Below are 19188 nucleotides of genomic sequence, written 5' to 3'. Positions count from 1 at the left end.
TCCTGTTTGTGTGAGGGAGATTCTTAAGTGGCAGCTCTCTCTCTCTCTCTCTCTCTCTCTCTCTCTCCTGTTGTATTTGTCAGAGCACAGAAAACACTGATTGAATGACAAATAATAATAATAATAATAATAATAATAATAATAATAATAATATGAAAATAAATATGTACTCTCTTTGTTGGTAACTGAAGTCTCATGTTTATGTATAAGATTGTAATGCATGATTTGAAACTATCCCTCGCTGATCTGTGATGTAACAAATTCTAGCCAAAGTGAATTTCAAACTGTAACAACTTGAGCTTTTTTTAAAATGAAGTGTATCTTACAATGACAATAATAATGGCAATAGTGTACAATGCTCACACAATTCTGTACAGCCGTGTCTTGCTGCATTACGCTAACACACAAACATTTCCACTCACACACACTGACATGAATAATAAATACTGGAATCAGCACACCAATATGTATGTACACACTGATATCACACTTCTATAACATGTACAGTATGTGGCCAATAATCTGTGCACACCACTTATAGAATACAGTAAATGATTCTATACATACACAGAGTAATACATGGCGACTCACAAAGTTTTACGTATGCACAGGAGAAATACTTGTCCTTCACTTCACTTCACTCTATGTACTCACAAGATTTTCCAATACTGTACCTTCACTTTTCACTGGGGTATGGATAAATTCTTTCTTTTTATTTCACAGGGCAAAGTTTTCATTTCCTCACTTCACTTCACATGTGTTCTTATCTTGCATATGTGTATGAGTGTGTGTGTGTGTGTGTGTGTGTGTGTGTGTGTGTGTGTTTGATGTGCTGTGTGTGTGTGTGTGTGTGTGTGTGTGTTGTGTTTCACTGTTTGATCTGCTGCAGTCTCTACCAGACAGCCAGAACGGAACGCTCAGAGCTCATTATTTCCGATCTTCGGATAGGCCTGAGACCAGGCACACACCACACACCGGGACAAGGTCACAACTTCTCGATTTACATCCCGTACCTACTCACTGCTAGGTGAACAGCACCTACGTGAAAGGAGACACACAAATATCTCCACCGGTGAAAGGTTCTCTAGACACACCCAAATGTGTCTCCGATCTTGGATAGGTCTGAGACCAGGCACACACCACACACCGGGACAACAAGGTCACAACTCCTCGTGTACCTGTGTGTGTGTGTGTGTGTGTGTGTGTGTGTGTGTGTGTGTGTGTGTGTGTGTGTGTGTGTGTGTGTGTGTGTGTGTGTGTGTGTGTGTGTGTGTGTGTGTGTGTGTGTGTGTGTGTGTGTGCATAATAAGTTTCACTGCCCTCACAAACACATTTAATGGTTTAGCCACATAATTTTCAGCATATCACCTGCCTGTTTCAGTCACTACCACCACTATTACTCACCATCCTTTTCTCACTTCACCATCACTACACCACCATCATCACCACAACCATCTCCATCACCACCACCACCACCATAGTTCCAGTGGCCAACACATCACCACCAGCACACACCACATCTCCCCTGCACATTACAACCTGCACCACATCAATACACAAAAATACACAGGCACTCTATAAGTTAACATCTACACATACATCGGTTGAATCATCACCACACATCACCAGGTCATCTTTGTACAATCACCAACGAATTGCAGCTCTCTCACATCCACACTCACATCGATTACTTACACTCAATCAATATAGAATTAGTTATATTTCGCCATGGTAACAGTTATTACATCGCGAGGTTTTACACTCACTCTCTCTTCCTTACTCTGTCCACTTCACTAATGTAAGTTTCAATCATTGGCTTTACTCTTTCACTCCTTTCATTAATAATGTCCAAGATGACTAAAGTAATTACAACAAAAGTCTTTCTACTCACTCTTTCTTTCTCTCATCTTTATTCTGTCCACTTCACTAATGCAAGAATTAACCAGCACTTTCACCCCTTCACTTTCATTAATAAACTCTGTAACATAAATCTTTCTTCTCTCACTCCTATTGTGTCCACTTTTTTTTTTCTGCAAGAATTAACCACCACTTTCACTCCTTCACTTTCATTAATAACCTCTAAAACAAAAATCTTTCTTCTCACTCCTACCTAGTGCAAGAATTAACCAGCATCTTCATTTTATCACTCCTTTCATTAACCTCTATAACGTAAGTCTTTCTTCTACCTCTCACTGTTAATCTGTGTCCTTCACTACTACAAGAATTAACTATCTTCATTTTATCACTCCTTTCATTAACCTCAGTAACAAAAGTAATTGCAATGGTTCTCTATTCTAACTCTCACTATTCTATCCCATTAACTAAAGCAAGAATTCACCAGCATTTTTGTTACTTCACTCCTTCATAACTAATCTCTTTAAGACAAATCTCTCGTCTAACTCCCTCCTTTTCTGTCCACTTCACTACTGCAAGAATTAACCAGCATTTTTTCTCCTTCACTCCTTTCATTAGTGACATCTATAACAAGTCTTTCTTCTATCTCTCACTGCTGTTCTATCCACTTCACTATCGCATGAGTCAGCCAGCACCTTCATCACTCCTTCACTCCTCACTCTGGCACTCTGGAACATGGCCTGAGTCTGTTTCTCTTCCCTGACACACTACCTCTCACTTTACACCCTTGAATTCCCCAGAACCAAAATTAATCCCTCTAAAACACTCTTCTTTAGCATCACAACACTATAATTATTCACATGTTTGGAAGTATTTTGGCCAATATTACACCTTTTCCTTATTATTTTTTTACAAGACCATTAATTGAGTAAGCCTTTTCTTTTTCACCTGTAATTAAGTAGGTCATCTTTTTTTTTTCATACAATTTGGCAAGCCTTCTTTAATGACCAATAACCAAGGCCTTTTTCCCAGCAATTGGCCTTTTTATTCTATCCATAATTAAGTGGGCATTTTTTTTTATATCTAATTGAATAAGTAGATAATTTTTGTCATATACTATTAACTCCTTCAGTACTGGAACGCATTTCTACCTTCAGTTTTGGGTGTGATTAGACAATTTCATTGGCATTAGGAAGGGTCTATGGAGGTCAGAAGATTAACAGCAAGTCTTCACTATTTTGATCCCTACACGAGTTTCTGAAGCTGTGTAAAATCACCAAATAGTAACCAGTGAATAGGGAAATGTGAGTTTTGTGTACAATTAGACTATTTTATTGACATCAGGAAGGCTCTATAGAGGTCAGAAGATTAATGGCCACAGGTTTCACTATTTCAATCCCTACATGAGTTTCTGAAGCTGTGTAAAATCACTAAATAGTCACCAGATTGAATAAGAAAATGCGTCGTGTTACTGAAGAGGTTAATCAAGCAGACATCTTTTTTGAGTTAACTATCAGGCAATTAGGAAACAATTATGGCATTTTTACCAATAATTAAGAACATTTTTTCAATTAACAATTATTATATTTATTTGATTCTACTTCATTATCTCTTATTAGTAATTCATTCTTTTCTTAACCGGTAAGCCATCCTTTTCTAACCAACAACTATCACATCTATTCTATCTTTTTTTTCTTTACCAGTTATCTATCATCTTTTTTTTCCAAACTAACAATTATTACATCAATTATATATTATTTTCTTTACTAGTTATCTATCTTCCTTTTTCTTAACCAGTAGTCCGTCCTTTTCTAAGTAAAAATTTTCGCATCTATTTTATCTTTTCTTTACCACTTATCTATCTTTCTTTTCTTTTTTTAACCAGAGATCTATTTTTCTTTAACCACTAACTAAGCAGACCAATTGTTAAGTCATTCCCAGCCTTTGTCACACCCCTTCTCACATAAAATCTTCACTAACGCAGTTTTACCAAAAGGATCCTAAACTCTACTAATCCTAAGTTCACACATTTCCACACACACACACACACACACACACTAACTAACTAAATGGGTTTAAATGCCTCAAGTTTGTGTCAGTTGAGTCCATAATACTACTGGAGTAAATGCCATACTAAAAGATTAATCAAAACTTACAACCTCACATCCCTCACACAGTCACCTCAGTAAACTTTATCAATTAACACCTTCCCTGCAAACACAATCATTTATGCTGAAAATACCCCAGAAATGTAACTATTTTCTTTGAAAGCCTCAGAACCACAATTATTACCTCCAAAATATCCTAGAACCATAATTATTCTCCTTGAAACCCCAGAACCACAATTATTCCCTCTTAAAGTATCCTAAAACCATAATTATTCCCCCTAAAACTTCCCTACAACCATAAATATTCTCTTTGAAACCCCCAGAACCACAATTATTCTCTTTAAAATACCCTAGAACTGCAATTATTCTCCTTGAAACCCCAAGAATCACAATTATTACCTCCAAAATATCCTAGAACCATAATTATTCTCCTTAATAACCTCGAGAACCACTTATTTTTCCCCCTAAAACACTCTTCTTCAGCACCAAAACACTATAATTATTCACATATTTCTCTCTAATTTTCCTTAAACAACATGAAAATAAAATACTTCAATTTCCTCAAACATTCCTTATTCAACATCAAAAGTTACTGATCTTCTCTCATTTCACATAAATCCTTGTTGATTCACTTCAGAATGACCTTAATTTCCTTTAGTACACATTATTAATGCTCTTACTTCCCAAAACAATCTTTAAGCAACTAGTAACTTCCTCCTTTTCCCATAAACCTTTATTACTTTACTCCAAAGCACATATTACTATCCTTACTTTCCTCAAAACACTCTTTATTCTAAATCAAAATAGCTAGTAACTTTTCTCCCTTTTCCCACAAACCACTTATTACTTCACTCCAAAGCACATACTATTACTATTCTTAACACTCCTTATTCAACATCAAAACAGCTGATAACTTTTCGTTTTTCCTTTTAAACCCTTATCATTTCACTCCAATACACACATTACTAATACTTTCTTCAAAACCCTCCTTAATCAACATCTAAATAGCTGGTAACTTTTCCTTTTCCCTCAAATGCTTATCATTTTACTTCAATACAAACATTACTAATACTCTCTTCAAAGCTCTCCTTAATCAACATCAAAATAGGTAGTAATCTTTTCCTTTTTCCCTTCAACCTCTTATCACTTCACTCCAAACTGTACATTACTACTCTTACTTTCCTGAAACACTTTTTATTCAACATCAGAACAGCTAGTAACCATTTCCTTTTTCCTACAACCTCTTATAGCATCACTCCAAAGCACATACTACTAGCACTCTTACTTTCCTCACAACACTCCTTTTTCAATATCAAAACAGCTGGTAACACTAACACTCTTACTTTCCTCACAACATTCCTTATTCAATATCAAAACAGCTGGTAACTTTTTCCCTTTCTTTTCAACCCCTTATTACTTCACTCCAAAGCACTTATTACTATTCTTACTTTCCTCAAAACACTCTTCATTCAACATCAAAACCACTAGTAACCTCTTCCTTTTTCCCTTCAACCTCTTATTACTTCCCTCTAAAAATGACTTCAATCCCTTTAACACACTTCACATTAGCTCATCACAGAAAAATCCGTAAGCTACACTCTGAATCAAAACTAACCTAACACTCACACAAGAATGCCCTAAAAACTCCTATTTCACTTTCAATTATAACTACAAGGTCAAGTCACCCCCCTCCCCCTAAGTATAAATCCCTGCTTCAATCAACACTTGTATCTTTCACTACTTTAAGAACATGGGAGATAGTAGTAATAATATCAGTCAAGAGTACCTGTGACTCAGCCTTCCTCACATGGCTGGTCTGTGCGTGTGCTTAGCTATGTAACGTGCTTTGTCAGTCACTCAGTCACTCCCATGCCTCATTCACCTCTCCACATGAAAACAGACATTGAAAGGTGAGAGGCAATAGATATTTCTTTCTGCTACATGGATTCCACCTAAGCTACACATTTAAATAACTTACACCATCATCTATACCCGAACTACACTTTAAATTAGTTAGGTAAAACACCCGTCTCTTTCTCTCTCTCTCTCCACTTACACACACACTTACTTGGGGAACTGGCATCTAAGTGGGCTTTTTTTTTTGTTTAATAATTTTGCTGCCCTTTGTCAGATTCCCCCTCTTACATAAAAAAAAGTACACACACACACACACACACGCACACACATATACACACACACACACCCTACAATTCTCATAACAAACTAGACAACACGTCACCACTATACAAACTCAATGCCTTCAAACTTGTAATCGCCTACTTTGGTCTCTGGTAGCAGCACCTTCCCGTCGTCCACGCTGAAGGCCATGATGTAGGTGGACACTTTCCCCTTCACCTCCTCCGACTTGAGTGCCACCACCAGCTTCTCCTTTGTGCCTGGGATGAACTTGAAGCTGGAGAAGCCATGCGTGGGCAGTCTCTCCCCAATGTGCTTCACCTTCACATAGAAACAGAGAGAGAGGTGTTAGCAAGGAAATTGAGTGTTGTAGAGGTTCTAAAAATATGTTTCACTTTCAGACAGACAGACAAACAGACAGGGAGAGAGAAAGAGAGAGGAAATTCAATGTTGTAGATATTATAAAATATGTTTCACCTTCACACAAACTGAGAAAGAGAGCAAGGAAATTCAGTGCTAACAAGATTAATAAAACAAGACTAAACAAAACTTGTAAGACACCACCCAACCCTCTAACACACACACACACACACACACACACACACACACACACACACACACACACACACAGCCTCTTAATGTGTGGCGCCTGTTCACCTAGCAGTAGATAGATACGGGATGTAACTGGAGGGGTTGTGGCCTCGCTTTCCCGGTGTGTGGAGTGTGTTGTGGTCTCAGTCCTACCCGAAGATCGGTCTATGAGCTCTGAGCTCACTCCGTAATGGGGAAGACTGGCTGGGTGACCAGCAGACGACCGTGGTGAATTACACACACACACACACAAAACACACCTTCACTTCCTCAAAACCCTCCGAAGCCATCAGCATAATATTAGTGCCCTTGTGTTCATCGTCCACCTCATTGTAGCGAGATGTGGAGGCACGGCGAGGGAGGAACACCCAGCTCTTGATAGTCTCTGTCCACACACAGGACTCGTGGATCATGTACCCTGGGTAGAGGCAACACATGGAAGCTTAGTGGTGGAGTGGTGAAAGTTGTGAGTGATGTGTGGAGAGAAGAGAAGCATGGTTACTGAGAGAAAGTGGTATTTGTGAGGGCTGTGTTGAAGGAGAAGAGGTATGGAGATGTGTAGTGGGAGAAGTGGAGTAGAGAAGATGAGATGTGGCTATTGGTAAAAGAAAGTGGATATTTTTAAAGGATGTGTAAAGGGAGAAGAGAAAAGGAGAAGGAGATAACAGAATGTAGTCATTAGTGAAAAAAAAGTGGGTATTTCAATAAACAGCTACATAAAAAAAAAAAAAAAAAAAAATATATATATATATATATATATATATATATATATATATATATATATATATATATATATATATATATATATATATATATATATATATATATATATATATATATATATATATATATATATATATATGTCATATATATATGCAGCACATCTCACCAAGAAAATGCCTGCCAACAGCTACCTGCTATATATATATATATATATTACATCAAAAAATAAATCAATAAATACATAAAAAGAAAAAAAAAATAAATAAAAAATAAATAAAAATCAGGTGAACAAACAAGTCACCAAGTCACCAGGCAGACACAGCACATCACACACACAAAAAAAGATCAATAAATGCATAAAAAAAACTGGTAACTAGTACACACACAATACACATCACCAGGCACACCCGCCACATCTCACCAAGAAAATGCATGCCAAATGGCCACCAGCTTCTCATATACAAAAAAATTGATCAATAAAACCATAAAAAACAACAACTGGTAACTGGTAGACACACAATACAAGTTACTAGGCACACCAGGACATCTCACCAAGAAAATGCATGCTGAATAGCCACCTGCAGCTTCTTATATGCAAAAAACAAAAAAACAATAAAAACAATAAATAAAACAAATAAATAAATAAATAAACAAATAAGAAACTGATCGATAAACCCACAAAAAACAGCTGTCCAGTACACACACAAGTAATTCAAGTCACCAGGCACACACACCACATCTCACCAGGGAAGTGTATGCCGACAGCCTCTCTCAGCTTCTCATAATTCTTGGTCCAGTCAAAGTGCTCAACATTTCCTCTGGTGGTGATTGTCTTGACCCACTGTGGATTGTGGTTCACCAGCTCGCCGGTGCTGGTGGTCCACTCCTTGCCCAACCCACCCACAATCAGAGTCTCGTCCTTCACTGTCGCCCACTCACTCTTGAAGCCTGAAGGAGAAATGGTGAGCTCATGTGTAAGTTGTCCACAAACAGTCTTTAACCCCTTCAGTACCATGACGCATATCCATATTCATTCTGCTTACTATTTGGTGATTTTATACAGCTTCACAAACTCGTGTGGGGAATCAAAATAGTTAAGACTGTTGCTATTAATCTTCTGACCTCCATAGACATTTCCTAATGTCAATAAAATGGTTTAATTGTACACAAATCTCAAGGTAAAAATGTGTGCCAGTACTGAAGGTGTTAATTGTGGCCTAGCTGATCTTGAAACCTGAAGGAGAAAGGGTAAGCTCATATGTTAAGTCTTTTATATTCCTTCCATGCCCAGGCCACTCACAAATGCTCTTGAAACTTTTCCTAACACTTTTATTTCCATACCTTTTCTTTCCATCACTAAAACCTCCTCTCTCTCTCTCTCTCTCTCTCTCCTTTCTTTGTAAATAATCAAAACAACACATTATTCTCTTTTATAATCTTTTTTTTTTCTTTTGGTGATTTTCCAAAACATTTATTTCTTTTAACTACACCCACCAACACCCTTTCCTCAACAAACTAATCTAACTACAGCCACTAACATCCTTTCCCCACCTTTCCTCAATAGCCTAATTTCACCTAACTTCTCCCAACATCCTTTCCTCACCTTTCCTCAACAACTTCACCTAACTACTCCCACCTACCTCCTTTACTTATCTTTCCTTAATAAACTAAGCTACCTACTGCCACCAACATCCTTTCCTCACCTTTCCTCAACAACTTCACCTACCTACTCCCACCAATGTCCTTTCATCACCTTTCCTCAAAAACTTTACCTACCTATTCCCACCAACATCCTTTCCTCACCTGTTCTTATCTTTCCTTGGTAACCTAATTTCACCTAACAACTCCCATCCCACATCCTTTCCTTGCCTTTCCTCAATAACTTTATCTACCTACTCCCACCAACACCCTTTCCTCACCTTTCCTCAAAAACTAACCTAACTACTCCCACTAATAACCTTTCCTCACCTTTCCTCAGCAACCTAATCTAATCTAACTACTCCCACCAACACTGTACCCTCACCTTTCTTCTCCCTGCCACTCCCATCAGTCAGAATAACCCAGGGAATGACACGGTTCCCTTGCAGATCCACCTCATAGATCACCCCGGTTCGGTCATCCACAGCATACAAGTGCCCGTTGAACACCACCAGCTCCGACAACTCCATGCCTCGCCCACCATACGCCATGCCAGAGGTGAGGGTGACTGTGTCCTTGTCCCACTCCACGCTGACCTCCTGGCTCTCCACACTGACGGTGAGGTGGCCCTGTGGTGGGTTAGGTTAGGTGAGGTGAGGTGAGGTTAGGTTAGGTTAGGTTAGGTTAAGGTGAAGGTTTTGTTAGGTAAAGAGAATGAAGTGTGTTATTGTGTTGGGTTTGTTTGGTGTTCTTCTGCTACTACTTTTACTACTGTTCCTATTGCTACTGATACTGCTGCTGCTACTACTACTGCTGGTGCTGCTACTACCACTGCTACTACTACTATTACTGCCAGTGGTGGATCCAGGATAAAATTATGTGGTTGAGTACCCATGGGGGAACTTCAGCCCCATTCAGTCCCCCCCACCTCCCTGGATTCTCCTGCCACTCCTGCTACCACTACTGATGCACACCCGTGTCTAACAACACTCCCACATACTTTGAGAACCTTGTACTGTACATAATGAAAAATGTGCCCCTTATACAAAAATACACAAGTAAAATAAATAAATAAGTAAATAAACAAATAATAATAATAATAATAATAATAATATATAATAACAATAATAATAATAATAATAATAATAATAATAATAAATACTGAATGACTGACTAATTTAATACTTCTACTACTACTACTACTACTACTATAACTACTACTACAGAGAATCAAAGTAGGATAAGAAACAAACAGGAAACCACTAGCTAACACATCAATACCCTCCACTAGTTACTACAGACCTCCTCCTGCTGCTGATACCACTTACCTTCTTCAAGTAACTGAGCCAAGTGTTTTTCTCAGTGGGATGCTTGGAGTCTGTGTCAAGATCACTCACGATGGCGATGCGATATTTGATGTAGCCACGGTCACTGTATACTGGGGTGCTCAGGGGGTAGGTGCTGTGAGGGGAGAGAGAGAGAGTGGTGATGTTAGTGTTAGGTTGAGAGGGATGATGGTGAGAGGAGAGGAGAGGAGAGAGAGAGAGAGAGGAGAGAGAGAGAGAGAGAGAGAGAGAGAGAGAGAGAGAGAGAGAGAGAGAGAGAGAGAGAGAGAATGTTAACACTCATACCGGTTTGCGGGGATAGACTGCCAGGTGTATGCTTAGATAAAGGTGTAAAGGTGTGTTAATTGACTAGAGAGGGATGATGGTGACAGCAGAGGAGATGGAGAAAGAAGGGACAGGGAGGAAGGAATAGTGATGATGCAAAATGAATGTGTGAAGGAACTATGATGAGTGAAGGAAGACACAACAAAGGAGTGAAGTGATAGTGCAAGATAATAACTTTCTATAAGACACACACACACACACACACACACACACACACACACACACACACACACACACACACAGACTCACACTCTGACAAGCCTAAGCATTACAACTATGACTCACACTTGTTCTAGTCATCAGCGTTCCTACTTTCACCGATGAGCCATGCCTTCCCTCCCATCAGTCCCTGCCGTCAGTCACTCTTGTCACTATCACACTCTCCAGCTTGTCACTATCACCTCTGCTTGTCTCTATCTGCTGCTCCAAGTGTGTCAGAGCATGTCAGATAAGGCCACACAAGAAAGAAGATGATGTGTTTTTTTTGTATCTAAATCTCTCTATCTTCTCCTCTTTCTCTTTATATTCTTTCATTTTTCTTATTTACTACTCTGTCAATTTTTCTCTCATCCATCATTAAAGCTTTCACTTCCATCCTAATCTCTAAAATCATCAACTATTTTCTCGTTCTTTCTGCCTTCATCTCTCTTCTCAACCACCATCACAGCACCAATCACACTCAAACTCTATCCGGTCAATTTTCTACCTTATAAACTTACCCTTAGTATTTACCTTCCATATCACTCATTCATTACAGAACCACTCCTTTACATTACATTAACTTCTACACCTAATATTACCTTCCACTCTCTATCATGTAACCATCTCTTTGCATCACATCAACTTCTACACCTCAATATTTACCTTCAACATTACTCTTCACCAATTACATAACCACTCCTTTGCATTACATTAACATACACTAACCTTACCCTCAATATTTACCTTCAACATTACTCTTTACCTATTACCTAACCTCTACAGTGCCATGAGGCATTTCCATATTCCTTCAGTTTACTATTACGCAACTTTATACAGCTTCAGAAACTTATGTGGGGGATTAAAATAGTGAAGAGTGTGGCCATTAATCTTCTGACCCCTACAGACCCTTGCTAATGTCAATAAAATGGTCTAATCATACACAAAAATTAACGTAAAATTGTGTCCTAATACTGAAGGGATTAACTACTCCTATGTATCACATCAACTTCAACACCTAACCTTATTTCTTTCTCCTTTCCTCACAAGTACTCACCTATTATAGAAACCAGAGTACCAAGGGCGGTGGCGATGACTGTGGTCCTCGCCGTGCCCCAGAAGATCACTAGTGAGGTTGCTGGAGCCAAAACGTGAGCCCGGCATGACCAGGAATAAGACTAACAGGGCAACAAGACCGACGGCAGACACCAGCATCACAAACCTGGTCTGGAGTGAAGCAGGGAGAGACAGTGATGCTTTAAGTGTCTGGCTCTGTGTGTGTGTGTGTGTGTGTGTGTGTGTGTGTGTGTGTGTGTGTGTGTGTGTGTGTGTGTGTGTGTGTGTGTGTGTGTGTGTGTGTGTGTGTGTGTGTGTGTTTGAGTGGGAATGAGATCAGTGGAGATAGTGTCTGATTAGTTTTTTGCTCCTATGATTGCTTTTCTCTTTTTTTTTTTTTTTTGGTTGTGTGTGTGTGTGTGTGTGTGTGTGTGTGTGTGTGTGTGTGTGTGTGTGTGTGTGTGTGTGTGTGTGTGTGTGTGTGTAAACATAGTACAGTCAGTCATAAAACCTTAAAAAAAATAAAGTAAAAAAAAAAATAAATAAATAAAAATAAATAAATAAATAAAACACAACAAACACAAACCAAAACATGAAAAATATGCAGAAAACACACTGAAGCAAGTCATAACATAAGCAAGGTGTAAATGAGACACTTACTCGCACATGGACTGGAAACCATGAACCAAAATAAGAAAAAAATAACAGAAACCACACTGAAACAAATCATAATGTAATCCAGTAGTAAATGAGACACACTTACTTACACATGGAGAGTGGAAAACATGAACCAAACCAAGGAAAAATTTGCAGAAAACCAAACCGAGGAAAAAAAAATAGCTGAAAATGCACTGAAGCAAGTCATAAGTCATAACATAAGCAAGGTGTAAATGAAAGACACTCACTCACACATGAACCAAAACAAGGGAAAAACAGCTGAAAACACACTGAAACAAATCACAAAGTAAGCAAATAAGCAAACTAGAGACACTTACTTGAACATGAAGAGTGGAGTTGCCGACCCTGTACGAGAGCGGAGCGCGGCTGAATACTGCCTGTCTCATGTCTAGCACCTTATTGTTATCGATCATCTTCTCTAGCAGTGGGTCAGACATCAAGCCTGCAGAGTCGTCTCAGAGCGTTACAACAAGAGGTGGAGGTGGCGGTGGGTGTCTCACTGATTTATCCTGGGAAGAAACACAGAATTTATTTTATTTTATTTTATTTATTTATTTATTTTTTTTTTAGATTAAGAAAAATATGAAAGCAAAATTTACCAAGAAGTTTCAGTAGATGGAGGTGATAAAGGATGTTTCACTGATCTATCCTGAAAATAAAAACTGGATTTATTTATTTTTACTTATTTTTTATTATTTTGAAGAAATGGTAAGCAAACTTTATATATGTAGATGTTTAAATGTAATACACAAAAGATGGTGGTAATGTAGCAGGTTTTCAGTAATTTATCCTAACAAGAAACAAGAATTTTCACAAAAAGACTAGAATTATTTTAGGTTTTTATAGATTGAGAAACATTTATAGGTAAAGTTTATATAGATGTGTTAATCAGTTCATGCAGAATACAAGAGATGGAAGTGATATGGAACACTCTCAGTGATCTATCCTGGGAAGAAACAAGATATAGTTTAGCTTTTTAGATTAATAAATGTATGAAGCCAAAGTTTATATAGATGTGTTAATACAATACAGGCGATATGGAAGACACTCTGTGATCTATCCTGGGAAAAACCAAGATATAGCTAAGCTTTTAGATTAATAAATGTATGAAGCCAAAGTTGATATAGATGTGTTGAAGCAATACATGAGAGATGGAGGTAACATGGAAGACTCTCAGTGATCTCTCCCAGGAAGAAACAAGATTTTTTTTTGAAAGACTGGAATTATCTTAGATAATTTTACATTAAGAGATATATGAAGGCAAAGTGTATATAGATGTGTTAAAGCAATACAGAAGAGAGATGGAGAGCAGGTGCCTCAGTGATCTATCCTGGGAGGAGACACAAGAATTTTAAGAAAGACTGGAATTATTATTTTTTTTTTCTACATTAAGAAATATATGAAGGCAAGATTTATATAGATGTTTTAAAGCAATACAGAAAAGAGATGAAGAGCGAGTGTCTCAGTGATCTATCCTAGGAAGAGACACAAGAATTTTAAGAGACTGGAATTATCTTAGATCTTTTTACATTAGGAAATATATGAAGGTAAAGTTTATATATTGTAGATGTGTTAAAGCAATACACAAGAGATAGAAGTGATATTGAAGACTCTTAGTGATCTGTCCTGGGAAGAAACAAGATTTTTCAGAAAGAAAGAAATCTTTTAATTTTTTGGATTAAGAAATGTAAGTTTGTAAAGCTTAACAAGAAGTATCCACAGAAAATACAAGAGGTGGAGGTGATACAGCCGTGTTCAGTGAAGAAACACAGAAATTTTAAACTTTTTGGATTACAGAAGATATGTAAAGGTTATGAAAGTTTATCAAGAAATGAGTCATCTTAACTTTCTTTGGGGGAAGCTGCTACAAAAAGTAAAATTAGATTGTTATTTATAGTACTAGTTAAACTTCTTGTACAACACTGCATGATTACTGTCATATCCCATAATTAATGTCACATCCCCTCTAATGTTTAAGAAGCCAATGCACTGTTTCTAGATATCATCCGCCAATGTTAACTCCTTCAGTACTGGGACACATTTTTACCTTGAGATTTGTGTACAATTAGACCATTTTATTGACATCAGGGAGGGTCTATGGAGGTCAGAAGATTAATGGCTATAGTTCTCACTATTTTAATCCCCCTACACGAGTTTCTGAAGCTGTATAGAATCACCAAATAGTAAACAGAATGAATATGGAAATGTATCATGGTACTGAAGAGGTTAAGTTAGGTTGTGTTATCTATACCACTTACATTTCACATACAAGCTTACATAACTACTCCCACATCTCCTATTAAATTCTATGAAGCCAATTAAACCTTCAGTACCAAGACACATTTTATACAGCTTCAGAAACTTCTGTGAGGATTAAAATAGTAAGGACTGTGGCAATTAATCTTCTAACCTCCATACACTCTTTCAAATGTTAATGAAATGGTCTAATCATATACAAATCTCAAGGTAAAAATGTGTCCCAGTACTGAAGAGGCTAACCCCTTCCATCTACCAGCAATGTTAAGTATGTATATGATTTTTATAGTATGTACTTATATACATTTCTCATTCAACACTGCATAATTACTGTCACATCCCCCATTATGTATTATGAAGCCAATTAACCACTTCTATATATCTTCCCACAAGTTTATATTATGAGGAAGACTAGGTTGTGTTATCTACAGCACTAACATTTCTTATACAACATTCTATAACTAGTCATATCCCTTACTACATTTTCATTCAGTACCACAACACTTCTTTATATTTATTCTGGTTAATATTTGGTGTTTTTATAAAGCTTCAGAAACTTATGTGGAGGATTAAAATAGTGAAGACTCTGGCCATCATTCTTTTGATCTCCATAGACCCTTCCTGATTTAAATAAAATGGTCTAATCACACCCAAATCTCATGGTAAAAATATGTCCCAGTACTGAAGGGTTTAAGAGACCAATTAACCATTTCTTTATATCTTCCCACAAGTTTCTATCATGAGAAAGACTGACTCATCAATGTTAATTCCAAAGGAAGAGCCAGTAGATGTTACCAATATATAGTTAGATTGATTACACATTACAGCACCACCATTGCAATCACCATTACCACCACCACCACCACCACCACCACTGCAATCACCATTACCACCACCACCACCACCAGTCACCTTACCACAACCACTGCTTCTCTACCAACACTAAATAAAACTTAAAGAATAGCCAGATTTATTCTTAAGCAATGAATACCAGAGATTTGTTATAAAGCATGGTGAACACACAAACATGATCCCCTTTCTCCACCTCCCTTTTTTCTCTCATTTTTCTTATTTCCTGTCCAACAATTATCAAATTAAGTTTTTTTCCATTACATTAATTTGTAATCAACCATATTCCATCACCTGTAATGCTGATAATCTCCTTTTTTTCACTTTTCACTTATGAAAATACTGAAATTTATGATTTTGTTATAAAGCATGATAATCTCCACACAGCTAATCCTCTCTCTCTCTCTCTCTCTCTCTCTCTCTCTCTCTCTCTCTCTCTCTCTCTCTCTCTCATTCCATCATTATCATTGTTTTTTTCTTTCCATCACATTCCCTTCTATTCATCCATGTCTACCTAAACTCTTTCAGCTCCTCCACTCTTCACTTCTCTAGCTTCAATGCAGAGCAGGTGTCAGAGGTTTGGTGCAGCCACAGGTGTTAAGCTTCTCTCATATGATTTATATGTAGTACAACTGTTTACATGAAGTTGTGGGACTACCTCTTTGTTACTAAAATGCTTAAAGATATTTTGAAATTTTATGTAATTATCTTATCTATTCATATTTTTTTCTAATGTAAGAGGGGCACCTGCCAAGGGCAAAAAAATGTGTATAAAAAATTAACTAAGGCCCACTGAGGTGTCAGTTCCCAAAAGAAGTCAGAAACAATAACTGAATACTGAAAGATAAATGCCTTGAAAAATGAGAAAGGTGTATGTATATAGTAGTGGATAAGGCAAGAAGTTTGGTTTAGAAAATCACTGATGAATAATAAAGAGAAAACAGAACCCTGAGGAATACCACTGTTAATACAATTTAGAAGAACAGTGGCCATCTACCACAGCAGCACTAGGACATTTAGAGAGAAAACTCAATATAAAGTTGCAGAGAGAAGGATAGAAGTCGTAGGAGGGTCGTAAGGAGATCAAAGCTTTGTGCCAGACTCTTTTGATGTCTTATGGAACAGCAAAAGTTTCACAAAAATCTCTAAAAGAAGATGAGCAAGACTTAGTAAGGAAAGCCAGATCACCTGTAGACCAGCCTTGATGGAAGCCATACTGGCAGTCAGATAACAGATTGTGTAGTGACAGATGTTTAAGAATTTTTCTATTGAGGATAGAATAAAAATCTTTACAGACAAGAAATCAAAGCAATTGGATAGTAGTTTCAGGGATTAGAGTGGTAAAGGTTAGGTTTGAAAGTACATATTTAAGCTACATTTACTCCTGAACCCCAAAAAAACATCCAAAGAGTTGGTTTTCCCCATAGATTTTGATGAAGGCCAAATTTCACTCACACTGCATTTCCATCCAAAAACCACACTTCTTCACCAGTGCCAAGTTTATCTGGGCAGGGGAAGGATAGCAAACAGATACATAAGGAGATGGTGTTGGTAAGATTCACTGTGAATTATTCCAGTCTTGATCAGATTGGAATAATTAACATCAGGTTTGGTGAAATGAGTGTCCTTCACTGGATTGCTCTCACTCAAGTTATGTTCTTTCACCTGGGACTATTTAGCATTCATAAACACCAATTAATTCACTGTCAACACTACACATCTGCCTTTTCCAATATATATTTTTTTACATGCTTCTGTGAAAACCCCAAAACACCCCAAAACACGGGTGCATACTGAATACGGAAAAAAAAAAAAAACACACACACAAGAATAACTACCGTAAATGTGACAAGTAGACTGAGACACGTGTACATCGCAGCCTGCCAGTAATAAGCCACCACCTGACACCTGGAAAGCAGCACTGATCACCACCACCGCCACTTCCTTCTACACCGACCGACCTTGACGAAAACTTTTGCTTCCGAGTCTCCCCGTCCCTCTCCTCCGCTGCTTGTGTGGCTCACCTTGCCTGGGAGACGCGGATCATGAACTGGGGAGGCTGGTGGAGTGTGTGAAGGGTGGGTGGACACAGCTGCACATCGTGGGAGTGACAAGTGTGGAAGTATTCAGGGTAGCAGCGGGGCGGGACGTGGCATGTTTGACACTCCTCCACGGGTTCACTTTCCACTGTTCCACCGCCGCCCCGCAGGAAAACCCACCTCTATTATTGCAACACCTTTATCTAGAAAGCAATGGTGGCTTAATTAACATATTCACAGCTACATTGCACATCTTCCGTTGATCAATAGCCACTCAGGAATATTTCTTTACCGTTTTATAGCCAATTCTCAATATTATACTGGCTATAAAATAACAATAAGTATTCCTGTATATCGCGATGAAGAGCTCAATCAATGCAAACCAAGATAAAGTGTTCCTTCAAATAAATGAACAGTATACACTATGTGGAAACGAAGAAGTGATATCATTGCTTACAATAGTGATAAGTCCCCACTAACTAGGTAAAGTAAAAACACTCGCGCTTTTGTTAATGCATTGATATACATTTTTCTTAGTTTTCTCCTAATACTTACTTATTTTCATGTTAGAGACTTCATCACAAAGGCTTAATTGAAAAATACCACAAGTATATACATCTTTACTTGCATTACCGGCCTCTTACATAATAGATAAGTTTTTGCTGACGTCGACAATTCTTTCATCACAAGACGGACCAGACTATAGTGATTACATCGCTGCCGCGCGCCGCTGCCAAGCACCGCACCATCCCAACACTTGCCTCGCTCATACATTTTATCCATTAAAGAGAAAACACTTGCGTTGTAAAATGATCATATTTAAACAATCTGATATCACCTTCGATTCAAGCAGTGTCTTTTCAGTTGAGCTTATTTGGATGCTATCTGTCATTGCCCTAGTCACGTGCTTGCTGGTTGCTACTATCTGAACACTCCAGCGAGAACACTATCAGTCATGCGTTAGCTATTATTAACACACATATAATGGATCTAAACACTGACCAATGACATAACTAGCTCTCAATGGCTACACTTTCTCTTACCACATTTGCACACTCGCGTCTCACCAATCACCACGTACCACAACTATAATGAATCAATGACCAACGTGGACTAATTTTCATGATATACCACCACCATTACCATTACTATTAGCACTTCCCTGAGTGAACCATGTGTGGTCACGGCATTAAAAGAAACAATGTCCTAAAGTTACAATAAACATAAGACTGAAGAAAATATAGGAAGATAAGTATATTAATTTGTGGACTTAAGATTTGATATACGAAAGAAATATGGAAAAACCTGAGAAAGAAATGTTTGAATACTTAAAAGGCCATTAAAAGAAATAAAATGTTCCTAAAGTTATGAAATTAAATAAACATACATTAC

At 37.8% G+C, this 19188-nt stretch overlaps 1 protein-coding gene across 4 annotated transcripts; it reads right to left on the bottom strand.

The window, feature by feature from the left end:
* Positions 1–3416: 3416 nt before the first annotated feature.
* LOC123512633 (soluble calcium-activated nucleotidase 1-like) lies at positions 3417–18123 on the bottom strand. 4 transcript variants are annotated; one of them, XM_045269075.1, is made up of 8 exons: positions 17719–18123; positions 12970–13161; positions 11976–12145; positions 10379–10511; positions 9436–9679; positions 8157–8360; positions 6950–7107; positions 3417–6419 (listed from the first exon to the last, which is right to left on the bottom strand). In XM_045269075.1, exons 2-8 carry the CDS (start codon positions 13087–13089, stop codon positions 6204–6206), a joined length of 1245 nt encoding a protein of 414 aa, XP_045125010.1. In that variant the 5' UTR covers positions 13090–13161; positions 17719–18123; the 3' UTR covers positions 3417–6203. The 4 variants fall into 4 exon arrangements, with proteins under 4 accessions (XP_045125010.1, XP_045125012.1, XP_045125009.1 ...); XM_045269077.1 differs by having other exon boundaries at positions 12970–13156; positions 17782–18123; XM_045269074.1 differs by having other exon boundaries at positions 17782–18120.
* Positions 18124–19188: the final 1065 nt, after the last annotated feature.

Source organism: Portunus trituberculatus, chromosome 34 (assembly GCF_017591435.1).
Source record: "Portunus trituberculatus isolate SZX2019 chromosome 34, ASM1759143v1, whole genome shotgun sequence".
In the NCBI taxonomy this organism is placed as follows: Eukaryota; Metazoa; Arthropoda; class Malacostraca; order Decapoda; family Portunidae; genus Portunus; species Portunus trituberculatus.
Note: the sequence above shows the minus strand (reverse complement) of the source record. Positions and strands in the feature narration are given on the sequence as shown.